This window comes from Topomyia yanbarensis, chromosome 3, assembly GCF_030247195.1.
Source record: "Topomyia yanbarensis strain Yona2022 chromosome 3, ASM3024719v1, whole genome shotgun sequence".
In the NCBI taxonomy this organism is placed as follows: domain Eukaryota; kingdom Metazoa; phylum Arthropoda; class Insecta; order Diptera; family Culicidae; genus Topomyia; species Topomyia yanbarensis.
Window position 1 is genome coordinate 290708903 of NC_080672.1, and position 21176 is coordinate 290730078.

The 21176-nt window shown below is 39.9% G+C and overlaps 1 protein-coding gene across 1 annotated transcript; it reads left to right on the forward strand.

Moving 5' to 3' along the window:
• Positions 1-5173: 5173 nt before the first annotated feature.
• On the forward strand, positions 5174-12978 carry LOC131688766 (ADP,ATP carrier protein 1). The gene is made up of 3 exons (XM_058973276.1): positions 5174-5474; positions 6254-6750; positions 12184-12978. Exons 1-3 carry the CDS (start codon positions 5309-5311, stop codon positions 12427-12429), a joined length of 909 nt encoding a protein of 302 aa, XP_058829259.1. The 5' UTR covers positions 5174-5308; the 3' UTR covers positions 12430-12978.
• Positions 12979-21176: the final 8198 nt, after the last annotated feature.

Sequence of the window (21176 nt, forward strand, 5' to 3'; positions counted from 1 at the left end):
GTCACAACCTGAAAACAATTTCAGAGGCGCACGCAAGAAATGTGGCAAACAGAAAAGTCCAACAAATTAATTTAAAAAAAAACTAATTTTAGTGAAGAAAAATAAGGAATGAAGAAGAAAACTTTTATTTATCTCACTGGTCACTGCATTTATTCGTCAACGATGGCTTCCACGTGCTGCCGCCGCTATTGATGCTGTCCGCATGTTCCGCCGGTTGATGGCCACCGGTTTTCGTCGTTGGCGTACCGTGTGGTGGTTTACTCTTCCAGCTCTCCTGCCGGGAACTTTCTCCAGCTCTCCAACGGCTTCACTCGGATTAGCGTGATAGTATGATGAAGGACGACCGTTCGACACTTTTAAGTCACTGTTACTTTCCTTCAGAAGTATCTGAACTTAACTTCGGCTGGCGGAAGGTCTCCAGGCACTGAGTGTCACTTTACACACTAACTATGTTGCAAAAGGCTGTGTACTTTAACAATTTTACGGTGAAAGACTGTGCCGACTTGAAAAAATCCGAATCGTAAGAGCTTCCGGTATGAAATAGTTAATTCAATCATTATAAAATGTTGTCGAACTTTGATAATTTCTTAAAGGGGTATAGGGGTTGACCTAATGTCACGACAACCTTACCCGTTTCATCTAACATCGTTTAATTTTTCACGGGGACAGGGGGAGGTTTACCGTCACGCTACCTAATTACTAGGGGGGGGGGGGGGGGGTATGTAGAGGTTTGTGACTAAATGCTACTATGGGGGAGGAGGGTGTTGAAAATCACTCAAAAAATGCTACGTGATTTATGGATGATCCCCAAGTTGAATAATGAAGATGGAGTGTTCTCTGTTCTCTGTGGTATTTTGTTTCATAGAACTTTGCTTGAGGGACGGTCTACCAAAAGAATAACTGCTGCTCAGAATACCTGCCAGTTTACAACACGAGCACTTTGAAATGTGATAGCATTGCATTCAGATTCAGCCATTTCAATAAAATGACATTTTGGGAGTGATATGCACTGGCAGTTGTTATTTTTCAAAAAACAATTTGTCACAATTTAAAAAACTAAGCAACAGATTATTTTCGCGGCTCAAAGCAGCCTTCAGTAGCCCCTTTCATTACCGCGACCATAACTTCGTTTGATTATCTGATGGTCTCTACACGTCCTGATCATATGTGATAAGGCGCAGTAAGCAATTCCGAGCTGCTACTGATCCATTATTACTGACATGCTAACGAGTTATAAACAATTGAGAACGACTGTTTTTTTTTGGAATATAGCCAATGGAATGTACCCATGCGTCACGACGGTACTGATCAGTGTTTCATATACGTCTGGCCACAGGAAAATGTCGCCAATATCTATTTGTTGATTTAAATTAAAAACAGTATTCGAATATTTTAAATGAGTTTTACGTAGCCAACATGGTATCTGTTATCAGCAGACCATTCAATTGAAGAGACTTTTTTCTTATTTTGTGTCCGCGCGTTAACCGTTAAATAGTCGATCAGTAGAGCAGTAGCAGTGTTTCGCCTCTTGTGAGCTACCGTTATATACAAAGTTAAGTACCGCAATTATATTACGCTACCCTCTTTTGGTTCTCCTACTAACGTGCAAGGTGAGATGAATATCGATACAAAATCGACTCCCCGACCAATTTGTCACAATTTAAAAAACTAAGCAACAGATTATTTTCGCGGCTCAAAGCAGCCTTGAGTAGCTCCTCACTAGATGAGACTTTCTTATCGTATTGTATCTGCATATCGTAGCATCTACCAATTACTTCCTACAATTGGAAAGAACCGTTAGATTAACTACAATTTGTTGAGATAATTTACTGTCTTGTTGAGTTGATAATGAGTGATATTCAGTAATTCATTTCCAAAATGCTTTCTTGGTTCTGCTCTGATAGATTTTTCATATCCTGCCACTTACTACACTTCCTGCAGTCTGACATCAATTATGCTCTTATGAGAACCTTTTAATGTTTTCTATAGAGTATCGATTAGACTGAGCAGCCGAATTTTGAAGTTCATTGCTTGCCATCAGGCTTCGGAAGTATGTATGAAAGAAAAATAAAATAAAATTAATTGAAATGTGCGCGATATGCATAGAAAAAAAACTTACTTGATCGCCTTAACTTCTGATTTAACTGTCACGTCCTTCACAATTCATCCGACGCATTCTTCTTTGCAGGGCAGTTAGTGGCTTCCAATCAATTGCTTGGGAACAATAGCGGGCCGTTACGGACGGATTGATGGAATTCAAAACGTCAATCTTAGGATGCACATCGTCAATCCATTTTTTTACATTACACTTTTAACAGTTTTGTCAATACTCTCTATAGTGCATATTGAACGTATGTGAACCCCGACCGAACGATTAGTTGTGATAAAGAAATTGTAGAAGCAGTGGTAGATCTTGGAACACTAGTAGTTGGGTATAAAATCACTTCCGTCTTTTGTGAGATTAGGACCAGCTCATCATCTGACCGAGAACGAAAAAACATTTTTATTGAAGTTATTTGCTCATAACTAGGTGTGCTTACCTCCGAAGCTTTCTCCGCCGGTCCAATCAGTCACTAAGAACTTGCCGTGGACGTATTTGCACTTGCATGACCGACACCGACAAACATTTTCATTCCTAGATGATACTCCACAATTGAAGAATAATTCAAATTATTTGATCTGATCAGACCAAATTGAAGTACTCACCGGTTATATTTATGTCAAGTGTACTTATTGAGCAGTATCACAAAAATTGTACTGAAAGTGCACAGAATCGTTTCGACGAACTGGTACTTAAATTTTTAGGGATCCATATCCGACAAGAAGTTTATGTGGTGTAAACATAACATGATTGCTATCGTTGCTATACATTGAGTTCTACAAGATGACGACACGAATGAACTTATGATGAATGAAGTTCATGTTTGACAATTCTCGGTGGTTTGTTTACTTTGTCAATTGCGTGAGTGCGAGTGCAACGGGTGCTCATCTGTTACATTCGAACTCATGTAACTCCCATGTAAACAAACCACCGAGAATTGTCAAACAAAGTTCATCCGGCTTGTTTTGTGAGGTTATGTCGGTTGATGTAATACCTAATTGAGTTCTACAAGATGACGACACGAATGAACTCATGGTGAATGAAGTTCACGTTTGACAATTCTCGGTGGTTTGTTTACTTCGTCAGTTGCGTGAGTTCGAGTGCAACGGGTGCTCATCTATCACATTCGAACTCACGTAACTTCTATGTAAACAAACCACTGAGAATTGTCAAACGAAGTTCATCCGCCTCATTTTGTGGGGTTATCTCGGTTGGTGTAAAACCTAATAGCAACTGAAGATCAAAACAAGAAAGTGTTGCTGGAAAACTATTTTTTTTGCCACATCGAGGGGTCACTAAATGTGCTGGTAACTGGCGGTAAATGACTCGGACGCTTTTTCTTCGGAAAGTTTCACCGAGTTTCATGTCGTGTCGTTGCCTTCTACGTCAACCTGACTATGTTTCACCCATTATTTTTCGCAAAACTGTTACAACAAAATGCGTAAAAAATACCCATTCATGAAATTCGCGCCAGAATGAAAAATACTGTCAATAGAATTATTTCTGAATTGGGTCATTAAGCTATATATAGTTTTCCGTTCCATTCGATAAATTTTAGGTCCAATATACATAATATAAAATTATTTAAAAAAAATCATTGTAATACGTAAAAACGGTTTTTTTTGTTTTTCAAAATAAATCTTATGTAAACTTGGCAACCATACATAGGAAAACTGCGATTGTTTACATCTGGCCTATCAGGACAACACCCAAAATGAAAAAAAAACTATGCAATGGATGGTGTTTATGTCAAATAAAAATAACCCTGCGGGAAAACCGAGAAAACATGCCTTAATTTTTTTCTGACAGGGCATCATTTGTCGTGAAATTCGATATGTCAAACCCTTCCTATAGTGTCAAATCCAGACTGTCAACATATTTCTTTATTTAAAATTTTAATATTATTTTCACGTTTCCTGACCTGGAAAAAAACATTGTTGCAATCATGAAAATCAGCTTTATCAATGTAAGTAATAAAAAACGACTTTTTTTTTCTCATTTAATGACCCAATTAAAAAAAACATAAATTCATTTCACATTATTGTTTCCTTATAAAAGTATAGGAATCTAGATAGAAATCCTATTCTAAAACTACTTAACAAAATAAAACCGCCAACTGGATCTATTTTTGATGGCTGGATCTTTTGGCTGCTCTAAAAATGCCGAACTGGCGCATATTTTCAACATCCTCAGTAGTCTAAACAGACGTTGTTTTCGGAGCATTGCCGAAATGTTCCGTTTCCGCCACGGACTCCGGTGCAGGGCGATAATTTGCAGGTTCCACTACTATCCTTAGTTTGCAGGTTAACTCGCTTGAAATAATTCTTAAGGATTGTTCACCCATTATCAAGATCAATATACCCTATGGAATTACCTCATCGAGTAGTTGTGAAATGGATAAAAAGTACTCATTGTTAGAAACAAAAAATACCCATTTTGTTGACAGCTCGAATAACTTCCGAAAATGGGCAATTTGAATACATAAAATGCGTAAAGTATTTTTACCGTGTAGGGTTGCCAGGAGGCTGGGTTGTCTTTCTGGACCCGAAATACGAATTAGAACCAGCCAGCATTCCGGTTGAACTTTACTGGGAGTTGTACAACCGATTCTATATATCCCGTTAAGCTCATCCGGAAATAAACCGGAATTCTGGCTGGTTCCAATTCGCATTCCGGCTCCAGTGACACAACCGATTCTAACTAGAATCGGTTGTCACTGGAGCCGGAATACAAACTGGAACCAACCAGAATTCCAGTTCATTTCCGGCTGAAATTTACTGGGATAACTAGAATCGGCTCTGTCACTGGACCCGGAATACGAACTTGAACCAACCAGCATTCTTGTTCATTTTTCGGTTGAGCTTAACTGGGCATCAGAACAGACGTCAAAGCATCGGTCCGTCGCTAATACGCGAAAAAGAGAAGTACATATTTTAAGGTGCTCTCATCCAGTTCCTTATTAGTTGTATAGAGAAAGCGAGACAACTCATATGCCTTATTCTGCCAAGAGTACTTACCTGCTGAGAGGAAGTGGGATCCCAGCTACGACTTGATTCTCAGCTCATGACCCAGCTACATCTAGCACAGCTTGGTTGCGTTCATTCTCTTTGGATTGTGCCCTCCGTACGGTTAGGAAGCTTGCGGCCTTTGTACCTCTGCGCTCATCGACTAGTGTGTGAAAGCAACTAAAAAAAAGATCAGAAGAAAATGTCGGGAAAGAAGGCTGATCCCTACGGTTTCGCGAAGGATTTCTTGGCTGGTGGTATATCCGCTGCTGTATCCAAGACTGCCGTAGCCCCGATCGAGCGCGTGAAGCTGCTTCTCCAGGTGCAGGCTGCTTCCAAGCAGATTGCCGTCGACCAGCAGTACAAAGGTAGGTTTAATTTCATACCGGCTGCTCATGCTCCGGACTGGATTCCAACATGGTTACCGCCATCTTTTTTTTTAATACGGGCATAATTTGCAAAAAATGTTTAAATCAATTCTGAAATCGTCCTGATCTGAACCGCTCGAATCCAGTTACATCTACGAGTTAGTATAGTAGATGGGGTGTGGTTGATTAGGTAACTATTTCAAGGAAACTCACGTGATGGGGGCGAAAATTGTGTTATATAACCGCGAAAGAGGGATGATTGGAAGGTTCCTACTATTGGATCTGAAATGTTCTCATGTTATACTACGCGGCCAACACTATCACTATCTGTACCGCAAATGTTTTGTAATTTAAAAAGATACACCTTCAGCTTAGTCTTTAGGTGAGATATGGATAATCGATTTTTTTCACTTGTTAAGAATGGCAACAATGTTTGTGCGAAATGTATGCCTAATTCGAAAAAAGCACATCAATCAATTTCTATTAGGCAGCAAAAATTCAGTTAATAAAAATGTAAATACTTTATATTTTAACCGATAGAATAATAGGTTCAAAATTTTTGAAATGATTACATAAAGTGTAGGTTGGGGTCGCGAAAAAGTCCAAGTTGTATTGCTTTATTGTTGATTATTAAAAATACATTTTGCATGAGTTCAGTGAACATAGCAATTTTACAATGTACTTTCTTCTAATGAAACTAAATTTTAACTTATAGGCGTTGAAACGATGAATGCCGCAATTAATTCCAAATCCTTCAACGATTATTTTTCTTTTCTTAGGAATCATCGATTGCTTTGTTCGTATCCCAAAGGAACAGGGTGCGCTAGCTTTCTGGAGAGGTAATCTTGCCAACGTGATCCGGTACTTCCCGACACAGGCGCTCAACTTTGCCTTTAAGGATGTCTACAAACAGATCTTCTTGGGCGGAGTTGACAAGAACACCCAGTTTTGGAGGTACTTCCTTGGAAATTTGGGATCGGGTGGTGCTGCTGGTGCTACCTCGCTGTGCTTCGTTTACCCGTTGGATTTCGCTCGTACCCGTCTCGGCGCTGATGTAGGTCGTGGTGCAGGCCAGCGTGAATACACCGGTCTGTTGGATTGTCTTAAAAAGACCGTCAAGTCCGATGGTATCGTTGGTCTATACCGTGGCTTCAACGTCTCGGTCCAAGGTATTATCATCTATCGTGCTGCCTACTTTGGTTGCTTCGATACCGCCAAGGGAATGCTGCCAGATCCGAAGAACACCTCGATCTTCGTCTCGTGGGCCATCGCACAGGTAAGTGTCATCAATTATTTCTTGTAAAATTTTTATTGAAAGCGACATTACGTAAGGACGACCTGATGACATAAGAACTAACAAAGCTAAGCTTGTTCGTTTGATTATATTTATCGGTGGCATGCTTGGAAGGATTTATCACTTGCTTTATAGATTTACAGTAAATCACGGAGGCCTGGTAACAAGCCTCCACTGATTAAAATTGAACCTTCAAGCCATCCGTCAAACATCTCATGCTCGACAAACAACGGCTTTTGGTGTGATAACGGACATCATTATAATTATAGTAAATAGTGTATGTTATGGTGACGTAATCATGTGAAGAATGAACGATTCTAAACGAACATCTCATGTTGTTCGAAGGCAGTGATCGAACATCGGGTATGAATCGACTGACGCAGTTGCTAGAAAAATACTTGAAAGCAAGTCCAGAAGCTTTCGCTCTCGGTGACGAGACTTTGCACCACAATGCCAAATTTTACGCAGTGTAACGAATTGTTTTTCATCACTTGACTACGGTTTTATATTTAGACTGAAATTACATTTTTGTACACCAACCGTATGTGCATGAACTGCCTTGACAAAATGCTGACGTAGATATAACGTCAGCACGCCTGTCCACGAGAACGAAAGAGCCACCAAGGTCAATTATATCAACGTTCGAGTCCAACGTCGATCGCCTGAACAGAGTAATTTTGCGATCTTTACATGGAAATAAGTTTGGCGTTTGGTAAAGAATGCTGATTTTTCCACGTTACGTTACATAACCTTGTACAAAAATGCATGCTGTCAAGTAGCAGGTACATAACCTTAAAATGGACAGATACGAGTGATTGAGAAATAAATCAGATGGGCACTCAGCGACAGCGAGTGAATTCATTCCAGCTGTATGAAATTCATTCAGTAACATCTGTTGTAAATTTTTTGCATTTTGCTCTTCGATCTTTCCATTATTTTGCTGTATACTCGAGTTATGAGCCAGGAATATCAGCAGAATAAACGTGACAGGATAGAAAATATGTAAATAACGCATATCTGAATTCATCCGCATGCATGCGCTGATAGATTCATAGCATGTTTGCCTGAGGGTTAGTTCAGTGCGAATTGTACAAAGAAAATCGATAGCATTTCATGCATGCCTGCAGTGCGACTCTTGACCTACACCTTTCGTTGCAATTGCAAGTATTTCACCCAATGAACTATCGAGTGAGCGGAGCAAATAGTTACAATACACTACTTGCTGCCACCGCTCAGCTTTTTCTACGATCTTTCTCTGTAGACGTTCGAATTAATGCGCAAGCAATGTTATTTCGAAACGTTACTTGATTGCGCTGGGAAGGTTATTTTTATAAAATGTAAATCCACTCGTGCCAAGAAATCTGGGGAAGGGCATGCACATGCTGAATATTTCGAGGGTCAAATTAATGGCACATTTCTGCGTATTGGTATCTTATGTTTGTGTTACTATCTATTCGCAGGGATTATATTAAGATAAATATTAGAATGTAAACAAACTGACGTCGTATTTTTACTGGATTGATTCAAAAGACGTTACGTCACGAAACAAATCGGCGTACTGTAAGTAAATCTACTGCGCCATTGAATCGTAATAACAGGTTACGTAATAGCAACTGTTGTAGCAAATTGATAACATGCTTTGGTTGTCCCTAAAAAATACAATATCTTATAGGTGCTTATAGGGTTTTTAATTTTTACATGGTGTACACCGGTTTAGCGCAAAAGAGGTATACTGACTACATCGAAGTTTGAATCAGTATATCATCGATAACGAAGGTCTAGTGTACTAGTCTATTCTAGTCTGGACATACACAGCCAATACATGTAGGGATCCTGGAAAATTGCAGACGTTCGTCCACAATTTTTCTTGTCATTATTAATGTTTGTGGCACATATAGAATATGACATAAGCATTAAAGCGGCCAGGCCAACTGTGCAGCGTACAAAACAAAGATGCTTCAAAATTATACGGCAATCAAATTATTCATTCAATGAATAATTTAATCAACGGATCATTTTGAACCTTGAATAAGGAAGACACGTGGACAACCGTACACAACCGTTTCAATTTGATGGGGGTTTGATAAATCGTTGGGAGTGACTTTGCTGAGAGGGTTAATGTCACTCCTTTGGTCCTAGGTTCCTGGGATGGGACAGAAGTGTTTAGCCCTGCCCTGGCTAATGAGCCAGGGTTATAGCGCTCTTACTCGCTCTTCATTGACAACGAAGGTCTAGTGTACATTCAAAAACAAAAAAGCTGTTAGTTTTCGCAGTGTAGTCCTAAACACAGGTGTTGCACTGACTAGTGATCACACTCTTTCAAACGTGAGTGAAATACGCTCTTTGACACTGAGTATAGTGAGAAATCAATAATATCTATTTTCACCCAAATCTGAACAAAATATAGGGTTACTGTGCCCTGATTCCTCTTAGCGCCTCTATTCATCCCACCCATTTGAACACTTTAGTTAGAGCAGTGTATGCTATCTCTATTCAACGCATTAACTCAAATGGTAGGATGAACGTTTTAAATAATCTGCTTCTTAAGAACGAAGCAAAGCTGTTGATACCTATTTAAGCGCAATACAATCAGTATAAGCGGAGTCATCAGCGAAATAGTGTGACATCGTGACTAAAGAGATGAATAAGGGCTTGTCTACCCTAAATTAATAATGAATTGGTTCCACTCCTTGTCAGTTTCTTCGAAACAGACGTAGGTAAAAAAATCACTTCTGTTTAGGGCAAACGGGATTTGATCATGAAATTTGGGTCGGGATTTTGTATCGAGTTTCGATCACCAAAGATTTTTTGCCGTGATTCCTATACTGCCGTTATAAGCTTAATTGTCCCATGTTCTATGGGATTCCCTATATACATGGGACAATTATGCTTAGAATAGCACAGATTTTCTAACATAGGAAAAATATTTTTTTTTCCTCGAAAATCGGATTTTTGAGCGGAGATTTTTTAAAATTCCGCGGTTGAATTTACACTTCGGGAATCTTGATGTAATAGTTGTCTTTTTCCATTATGAAAAACGAAAATTCATTTCCCATTTGATATGAATGGTGCACAGTAGTTTTTAAGGTTGCTGTACACCTCAAGAATTTGATAGCGGGTTTCGTGCCGGATTTTGATCAGGGAAAATTGTCAACCGAAATCTTTCCAAATTGTTAAAACAAATGATCTTTCATTTATAAAAAATACAAGCTCTTTCATACAACATCAAATTTTGAACAATTTTTTCGTCGGAAACTGTTCAATTGTTCCGATCAGATTTTTTGTGCGCGGTTGGGTTTTGGGCCTCAGGAATTTTAATTTTTGGTGTAGGCTTTTCCCTTAAAGGCTGTACAGCTCAGGAATTTGATAGCTGGAGTTTGATCTCGGAAAATTTCCCCCGGAATCTCTCCAAACGGTCAAACCAAAAGTTCATTCCTATCCGGTTGTAACCATGGTTCTTGTTGCTGGATTCAAAGCTTATGATTTTTCAGTCAAAAATTTTGATACGAAACATGTTAGGGAACCTGAAGAGCTAATTTAGTGGTGTCTCGTGATTTTGAAATGCTTTCATAAAAAACATTTACGAATGCACTGGCTTTTCATCTATATTGGTTTTTTAGATACAGTTAAATTTTTTGGTGGTACGGAGAATCAGGGATGTGAACGGTACCGGTAAACTATATTTTTTCCGGTACCTTTACGTTTACACAAGCCGGCCAGCTACATCAGTAAAATACATTTTTGTTTTGCTGCTGTCCTCCGTGTTTTGCATTGGTATATGAAAGAAAAAACTATAATAATACAAACAACAGTAATTCGTGTATTATTTACGTTCGCTATTACCGCAAATACAAATCATTCAAGCAAACAAACCTGTTTTCTAAACACAAATTCTGACGTAATGCAATAAAGTGACAATGCTAAATAAGTTATCAAAGCGTGCGCGATTACCAAACAAATCTCTGTGAGTAGGTTTTACGTGAATGATGATCCGTATCCGAAAAACCCAGTTAGAAGATAGAAAGCCTTCAAAAAAGTTTCTTGTAAAAGATACCACCACACTATCGCTGCAGTTTCACTTCGATTATTTAGAATGGAAAACGATATTCTTGGGATTCAGCTACCGAAGGCCGTTTTTCGAACAAAAATCCTAAATATCTATAAAAAGCTATTCAACGCATTAGGAGGCTGCTTCGATCACCAAAAATTTGTATTTCATTGATTGAACATTTTGCACTTCTATAAAATCGTGGAAAAAAGTTATAAGGAAAAACGCATTTTTTTCGATCTTCTCGAAAATCAGTGGTTTTCAACCTTCTTCGTTCCATGTACCCCTTCTAAATATTGATCACCATCTTGTATCCCTTTTTGATTTGAAAATTGCTTTCCATGATTTTTAATTTGACGGACGCCACAAATTTTTCAATTAGAAACTGTTCCTAAACATTCTCAGCCAGCATCTTAATTCTTGATGCACTGAAACAATATATAAAGTGAATAACCGAAGGGAACGTTTGGATAACAAGAAAAAATTTACTCCCTACCATAATTCAATGCACCCCTGGGGGTGAAGTCACCCCCGGTGATTTAGTTCAAGTCCGACGGAGCAGTGACTGTCGGACAGCACCCGCCTCAAAGCGATGTGGCATAGCCAAATTAGACGTCATTATCAATTATTTTTTTCCATTACGTCAGTATCACAAATTCTTGAATAATAATAAACTATTTAGTTTTGGTTGGTGACAAGTTTATTTATAAATATATACTTTTGGTAAGCAAACCCTTTATTTCATTCATGCAACGAAAAAGATTCTAAGGGAAAATATAATTACGCCAAAAGTCAGTTATATGACTTCCAGTGTGATCAATATTCAAATTATGCCAAATAACCATTTTGCTCAATGGTTTTATGCCAAATGATCTTATGCCAAACAACCCCGTACTAAAGAATAATTGCAGTGCTTTCCAAGACGCTTTTCATCACTGGAACTTTAAAACAGGTCTTTACGATTGAACAACTTAGGCTAAAATTGAGACAATCAAACGGGAATGTTATGCGTATCAGAGTCGTACAAATCGTCCCTACCTAAATATAATGACGTTAAGGGCTAGTTTTGATCAGCTCAAACTAGACACAAAGAAGCTCTTGCCTATTTACACAAGCTGTTATCAGCAGGCGCCCTGCGCACACTCGTCATCTGTGCGGCCATGTGATGGCACTTATCGCATTAACTCACATGGCACTGATAAACGAAACGACATAGTCCAAATCGTTGGTGCTAATAAGCGACGTACCTTTGTAACTTTACGCTTTATCGTATTCATTTTTTGAAGGTTATCGCTTTTTGAAGTTCGTTGACATTTTAAAGACGAACATCTGAACTTAACTGTGATCCTATTTTTCATTCGTTCCAGGTTGTAACAACGGCTTCCGGCATCATCTCGTATCCGTTCGACACCGTCAGAAGACGTATGATGATGCAGTCTGGACGTGCCAAGGCCGATATCATGTACAAGAATACCTTGGACTGCTGGGTCAAGATTGGTAAGCAGGAAGGATCGGGTGCTTTCTTCAAGGGCGCCTTCTCCAACGTCCTGCGTGGTACTGGCGGCGCGTTGGTGCTTGTGTTCTACGATGAGCTTAAGGCTCTGATGGGTTAGATTTAAGTTTAGCTAAAGATAAAAGGCAAATCCCAGCTGAGGAAACCAACAAAAACCCTAATCAAGATAAGCAGAAAAAAACAGTGGAAACAGTAAAAGCTATTTATTTAAACTTTAGAAAAACTCACAAGCAAGACAGCAAGTTGTATTAGGATTGACAAATGATTCTGAAATGATATTTCATACCAGCCGGACAACAATGTTGCTAAAGATTACATTAAGACAAACAAGTGAAAGTAGATGCGCTTTTCGAATGTAAAATCGACAACACCACACATTCCGTACTTTCTACACCAACACGGGTAATGTGAACACGGATGCACCGCCGGAGAGTCACTTTGTTGCGTAATATCATTTCAGCCTATAACCAAGTATAGCAGGACTCGCGCTAAGAGTTTAATTAAATGTTTTGTCGAAGAACACCGAGTACAGCGCCACGTCGTGATAGAAATGCCAACCTATGGGCATAGTTGCATCCAACTACGTTAAAGTTGGCATACTGAACGAAGATCGATTCAATAAAAAATAGTTACAACCTGAGAGAATAAATTGTCTGTTTTTCATTAAGAACTTTCTTGTTTTCAAAATTCAAGTAACATTCCTTAGGGCTGATTTCTTCACCCTCGTTTAACTTTTAAATCAGGTTCACCAGTACGTTTAAACCTGGCTTAAGTGCTAAGCGAGGGTGAAGAAATCGACTCTTAGTATCTATAGACTAATTTAGTTGCGTTAGTATTGTTCCGTTTCTGGGCGAGGGGAGAGTAATAGCACAGAGAACAGACGTCCATCTTCAGCATTCAACTTGTGTAAAATCTCTAACGGTTTCGAAGGTAGTTGGGACATCCAAACCAGGTGCGCTACTGTCGTCATGGTTTTTTGTGGCTGAGTTCGACTGAATTGACAGCGATTATTCCGCTACCCGGTCCGGAACCGGTTCGGACTTCCAGCATGAATTCCAGCTCAAATGCATCAACCGATAGATTCGGAATCGTTTGTTTTCTTTGAGCAAGATTCCATACCAAATCCATTCAGAATTTCGAACCGGTTCCGGAATGGATTTGACGGATAGTTGGGATAGGTTGGTGTGGCGGCGCTAGTGTTTATCGTATATTAATTCAAATGTTTACACACGTTTTTTAAATATTTTTGTTCGATTGTGGATGTCTGTTCTCTGTGGTAATAGTAAAAAATGCAAAATCTCATGGGATTCTCGATTGATTGACACCGGTGTAGTGGAGTGCACGATATGCTCAACAATTTTGCCGAAGAAGGTATGATGCTCAGCGATGCCAACATTCCAGTTTAACCCTCTAGTCCCCAACACCGTCTCTAGGCGGTCTCTATAAAAATCTAAATAAAACTACTAAAACATGATTGTATGTTGTCATCCGCACTAGCATTTCTTCCCAACGCTCACACCCTTCATACACACACATTATTTTAATATTCGTAGCTTTCTGTCAAAGGCATTTGAAGCTCAAAGTTGAAAATTCGAAGAAAACGTGGAAAAAAACTATTTTGTGTTTAGTGGTAATCTACATTAAACAGATTTTAACTATGCTATATTTCACCCTAAGGAGGAAAATTTGATTAAAACCAAAATTTCTCACTAGAGTGAAAATTTTGTTGGTAAAAACCAGTCTTTGTACAGGAGGGCACAAGCACTGTGTCTCATCGGCATAAACAGAACTTCTGCTCCAACGGGACATCACGTTTGATCAGTCGTTCGATTGAAACACATAGGTGTTTTAGTTTTAAGGGATTTGCGTCAAGCCGGCGCTAATCTATTCCGACAATAAGTTAGTGTTGGTTTCTGATGAGGCGAAGCCGAAACGCAACATAGTATGAGATTTTAACTGTTTTTGGGAATTTCAATAACTAAAAAAATATTTTTTCAGTAGCCTGTTACTAGCATTTCACTGTAGATGTGAATTGGTTTAGTGGAATAATTCGGAAGTTTAGGTTTTTTGGTAAAATACTTTGCCCGCCTAGAGGCGGCGTTGGGCACCTGAGCGAAAAAAATTTCAGTTTTTAGAGATTACTTATCGTACAGAAACTAGTATTATGTGCAATTTTAGCTGACAAAACTTATGTTTTAAAAACTTTGGCTGATTGTTGGAGTTAGAATATGGATATTCTTATCATTTATTAATATTTAGGGGAGTCTGGGGCTAGGTGGCAGAATCTTTTTTCTCCTTTTGTATTAGACATATGGCGCTGTCTCTAATTCGGCACTTCAAGTACTGTTTAATCCATTTTCCAATGTGTTTATGTTGCATTAAATTCTGTTTCGTACACGTTGTAAGTGATATTGAGTTTTCGAGCGTATTAGAGTGAAGAGCCTACTTGAGTCGTATTAGGAAGGGTTTTATTAATTACTCGGAATACAATTGATGCAATACGTATGAATTGGCACCAATATCTTTGCTTTCTTCTTATGAACCATTATGATATCAAAAATCGCCATTTGAACCAATACGTTGAAAAAGATGGCTAACGCCGCTCTAACCAACGGTTTTACATGGTTATGACGAAAATATGCTCATTACCCTAGGTAACGTTTTTAAATTGCAGCATTTTTGTGATTTAGGGCGAGTTCAAAGCTAGAAAAACTCATAGTAAGAGAACTGCGGAGAAAAAAACAGCATTTTTGGCAACGTATGCCCCGGCATTGTATGGCAACACGTCCAATGTTATAAGGATAGGCAATGTTCGATTGGATTCGTTTTTTGACAGCTAAACGCGAATCCAATCGACCCAAAATGGAGTCTCCGCAGTTCTCTTTCTAGAGTTTTTCTATTCAAAGCTATTCCACGAATGACTAGATTTTTCGATAGCGCGCGAAAAGAACTTTCTTTGGCCGTATATATAATATACGTAACCACAAGTAAAATTTGTTTTTTTGTTTGTTTACTTCGGAATTTCACCTGAAATATTTCGAAAATTTAGCTTTTGAATGCAAATTGTGTGCCGAAATTAAAATGCAGGAGCATTGAGACTGAAAAATAATAACAAGTATCATTGATTTGCAGTTTTATTCATAAAACATCTCACGCGATCCATACTTTATCATCAAAAGTGGCCAGGTGGCACCATTGTGCGTACAGTCGTAAATTGGCGAGATTTCCGCGTCACATATTGAAAATGCTGTAATGTAGACAATAGTCCGCTCTTTTATGCGACGCATTCACTTTTACACGATCTTCTTAAATTAAAAACATAAAACATGATAAGTGAAACCATCGCCAGCAGACCTTGGACTCCCCTACTATAAATTAGAAGTCAATAATTAAACAACCAAAGCACTAGAGAAATACTCCTTATGTAGCGTTGACATTAGTGCTGGTTGCCATCTGCTGATGCCAGCATGCTACCAGCATAATGTAAACGCATGCCATCTGCTGGTGCCAGCAATTCGCATGAATCATAAAATATCAGTGTGTCAGCTCCTAGGAAGTCCATTGTGACATTAGATCTGAAAAAATGTGCATATTTGTGTCCGGTGTAGTGTATAGAAATATATCAAGTAAGCTAAGAAACCGATTGTGAATAAACTGATCATTCAGAGCCGTTCTTTCAGTAGTAACTGACGTCTTGAGTCTGGGCTACTACATTGGCGACGAGGATGGGATCTCGAAGAATACGCGAAGATCTCAAGAATTTTCTCACAGTCCAGTTTTCATTACAAGTTGTGAAGAAAAATACTTTGACAGGATGTCCCGTGTAAGTAGAGTGCATATCATGATAAAATATTAGAAATTCAGAGCAATTTATTCCATGTGTTAATCCGAATTTAGAACCATGTGTTCGTTCGTTTACCTTCTTAACGATGGAAGTCCATCGGTAATCAGAACGATCCGTTCGTTTGATTGAACTGACCAAGATGGGACTCAAGTCCATCGGTAATTAGAACGATCCGTTCGTTTGATTGAACTGACCTAGATGGGACTCAGGTCCATCGGTAATCAGAACGATCCGTTTGTTTGATTGAACTGACCAAGATGGGACTCAGGTCCATCGGTAATCAGAACGATCCGTTCGTTTGATTGAACTGACCAAGATGGGACTCAGGTCCATCGGTAATCAGAACGATCCGTTCGTTTGATTGAACTGACCAAGATGGGACTCAGGTCCATCGGTAATCAGAACGATCCGTTCGTTTGATTGAACTGACCAAGATGGGACTCAGGTCCATCGGTAATCAGAACGATCCGTTCGTTTGATTAGATTTTTCACGCTTATGAAAAAAAAGATTCGAAAAAAAATAAATTCCTGACAACCGTTGCTAAGAAACAAACACAATTATGTGATTGTTACTGGGATGCGTAACCTAATTAGAAGCTATAAAAGGAATGAAACTGAATTTTCTTCAAATAAAAGGAACAGTGGAAAACTAACTCAATTTATTTCACAATATTCAGCTGGATTTCAATATCGCGCCTTTTACAGAAAATGGTGATGGTCAAACAAATTCTAGGTGGGAAGTATGGAAAGACCAATTTATGGCATATTTAGCCCTCAAGTCAGTTGAAAATCACGATGAAAAGTATAAAGCTCTCATGTGTTTCGGTGGACCAGATGTTAGGAAAATCGCACAAACCGCAAATTTTGAGGAATCTCATGTGTTAGATAATCCTTTTCGTGCGGCAATGGAAGTTTTGGATGATTATTTCTCGTCTCTACGCTATGAGAGGTTTAGATTTCGTCAAATTAAATTTAACCCTCAGGAGAAATTGGACCATTTTGTTGTGCGTCTACGATCACAAGCTGTTAACTGTGATTTTGGTGATCAATTCGATCATATGATTATGGATCAAATAGTGTTCGCTACAGAATCAGATGATAAACTTAGAGCCACGTATCTCGAATGCGATAGACCTTTGGACGACATGATGAAGGTTGGTCGTACACATGAGTCCGTTAAAGCTCAGGTATATAAATGTAATTCAAATATTATGGTTTATATGTATTAATTGTTCATTCGTAACCCAACTTTGTACCGGGAAACAAGTGCTTTTTGTTCTCTCCGGTGTGGTTTAGTTTTTTCGGTGGTACGAAGGTGCTTGCTGTGGCAGAGGCTGCAGTAAAGCATTACTAATAAACAGTCCCGCGAGTGATAATTGTTACCTGCGATATCAGTTAAAGTAGTGCAGTGAAGTGCGTTACTAAACATTTTTCTTGCCTGAAAGACGGCTTTGTTTAGACGAGCTATATCAGCTCTAATGTGTGAAGGTCACGCGGGTGACGAATAAAACAAACGAAGGATCAATTCACCTACCAGCTCGTCAGGAACCAACTGGTGAAGTGTTTCGTTTTTTACTTTTCTTATCGATTTTTTTCTTTTTATTGCTTTTGATTTTTTATTTTGATTTAAGTTAAACAGTGCGGTCGAGCGTGTTGCTCCCGCAACAAAATGGAACAAACAGAAGGATCACCCTCCGAAGAGGAATATTATGAAGAAGAAGAACGTATATCTGATACTGAGACAGATAATGTTATGGTCGATCCACTTCCCCCACTTTCCCCCAATGTCTCACAGCCCCCCCGAGTCAAGGTTTACCAGGATGGATCCGCTGGTCCTTGGGTGGTATACTTTCGGCCCAAAAATAAACCGTTAAACAGCATAACTGTTGCACGGGAGCTGACAAAACGTTACTCGGCCGTAACCGAGATTAAAAAGGTTCAGTCAGACAAACTGCGCGTAGTCGTTACTGACTTGAAACAGGCCAATGATATCGTTAGAAATAGCCTCTTTACGCTGGAGTATCGCGTCTACATCCCTTCTCGTGATGTGGAGATCGACGGTGTGGTAAGTGATGCGGGTCTAACTGTCGATGATCTGATGAATGATGGGGCTGGCCGCTTTAAGGACCCTAACCTTCAATCAGTTAAGATTTTGGAGTGCAAGCAATTGCACTCAAAGTCCATCGAAGATGGTAATTACTATCCATCAGACTCGTTTCGCGTAACCTTCGCCGGATCTGCACTTCCGAGCTACGTTGAAGTGGGAGGAGCTCGTCTACCTGTACGCCTGTTTGTACCGCGGGTCATGAATTGTTCCAATTGCAAGCAGCTAGGTCACACGGCCACCTACTGTAGCAACAAGCAACGGTGCGGTAAATGTGGGGAACGCCATGCGGATGATACTTGCAGTAGCCCTGCTGAGAAGTGTGTTTACTGTGGGGAGAATCCGCATGCACTTTTGACATGCCCAACGTACAAACTTCGCGCGGATAAACTGAAGCGATCCGCCAAAGATCGCTCCAGACGCTCTTACGCAGAAATGCTTAAAAGAGCTGTTCCACTTATCTCCGAAAACCCATTCGCTCTCTTGCCAACTGACGATAACGCCTCTAACGACCCTTGCGAGGGGCATTCTTTGGCTCCGCTTGGAAACTCTAGGAAAAGACCTAATCAAAACTCACCTGAACTTCCTCGTAAGGGTCCTAGGTTGTCCCAAACAAGGGTACAAAATAAAAATAATTCATCAACTGGAAGGGCTGGTACAAATCCGAAGATAATACCTCCTGGTTTTGGGAAATTGAGATACAACCAGGAGTTCCCAGCACTCCCCGGGGCACCAAAAATCCCAAGTGCTCCAATTTTACAGTCAGAAACTCAACCTAAAACGGGATTCCTTAAATTTTCTGACATTGTGGACTGGATATTCACAGCTTTCAACATTACCGATCCTATGAAAAGCTTGCTGGTTGCTATTCTACCAACAGTAAGAACATTTTTAAAACAGTTGACTGAACAATGGCCCCTCCTTACAGCGATCGTATCCTTCGATGGCTAACTTATTAGACGGAATCAGGGATCTGATCACTGTTTTACAGTGGAACTGCAGAAGTATTATCCCCAAAATTGATTCATTAAAACACTTGCTAAATTACAATCATTGTGATGCATTTTCCCTATGTGAAACATGGCTAACTTCTAATATAAACCTCAACTTCCACGATTTTAACATTATCCGCTTGGATCGAGAAGACTCATATGGGGGGGTACTTTTAGGGATCAAAAAGTGCTACTCCTTCAATCGAATCAACCTCCCTTCGACGCCAGGCATTGAAGTTGTCGCTTGTCAAACAACAATCAAAGGCAAAGATCTTTGCATTGCTTCTATTTACATTCCTCCTAGGGCCATGATGGGATATCGAAGATTCTCCAACGTGATTGAACACCTTCCCTCGCCCCGCCTGCTTCTTGGAGACTTTAACTCTCACGGTACGGGGTGGGGCTGTCTATACGACGATAATCGATCTTCGACAATTCAAGACCTTTGTGACAACTTCAATATGACAATTCTGAACACAGGGGAAATGACACGAATTCCTAGACCACCTGCGCAAGCAAGTGCACTGGACATATCTTTATGCTCGACATCACTACGGTTAGATTGCAAGTGGAAGGTAATATCTGATCCCCACGGTAGTGACCACTTACCAATTGTAATTGCAATCACCACTGGTTCAAGACCATCGACACCAATCAATGTTCCCTATGACCTCACACGAAACATTGATTGGAAGAGCTACGCTGCTGAGATATCCAAAACTATCGATTCAACACAGATACTTCCCCCGGAGGAAGAATATAAGTTTTTGTCCAACTCGATTCTCGATAGCGCGATTCAAACTCAGACGAAACGAGTACCCGACGTGAACACCCAAAAACGTTCTCCCAACCCGTGGTGGGACAAAGAGTGCTCAGACGTGTACGCGGAGAAAGCTGCCGCGTATAAAACTTTCCGGAACGACGGGTTAGTTGCTAGTTATCGAGTGTACGCGATATTAGAAAAGCGAATGAAAAATTTAATGAAAGCTAAGAAACGCAGTTACTGGCGCCGGTTTGTCGACGGGTTAACAAGAGAAACATCGATGAGCACTCTTTGGGGCACGGCCCGACGTATGCGAAACCGAAACAGTACTAACGAGAGCGTGGAATATTCAAACCGTTGGATATTCGATTTCGCCAAGAAGGTTTGTCCGGATTCCGCCCCGGCACAGAAAATCTACCGCGCCGCGTCGCCTTACAATACCGCGAACGAAACACCGTTTACGATGGTGGAGTTCTCACTTGCTCTCTTATCATGTAACAATAAAGCCCCGGGGCCAGATAGAATTAAATTCAACTTATTGAAGAATCTTCCAGACTCTGCCAAAAGACGCTTGTTGAATTTATTTAATAGGTTTCTTGAGGGTAACATTGTCCCACATGATTGGAGACAGGTGAGGGTCATCGCCATCCAAAAACCAGGAAAACCAGCCTCCGACCACAATTCGTATCGTCCGATTGCAATGCTGTCCTGTATCCGGAAGTTGTTCGAGAAAATGATCCTGTTTCGGCTCGACAATTGGGTCGAAACAAATGGCTTACTGTCAGATACACAATTTGGCTTCCGCAAAGGCAAAGGGACGAACGATTGCCTTGCGTTGCTCTCAACAGAAATTCAAATGGCATATGCTAACAAAGAGCAGATGGCATCAGTATTCTTGGATATTAAGGGGGCTTTCGATTCAGTTTCGATCAACATTCTTTATGAGAAGTTGCACCAGCATGGTCTTTCGCCAATTTTAAATAACTTTTTGCTAAACCTGTTGTCTGAAAAACAAATGCATTTCTCGCATGGCGATTTATCGACATCACGATTTAGCTACATGGGCCTTCCCCAGGGCTCATGTCTAAGCCCTCTCCTCTACAATTTTTACGTGAATGACATTGACGAATGTCTTGTCAATTCC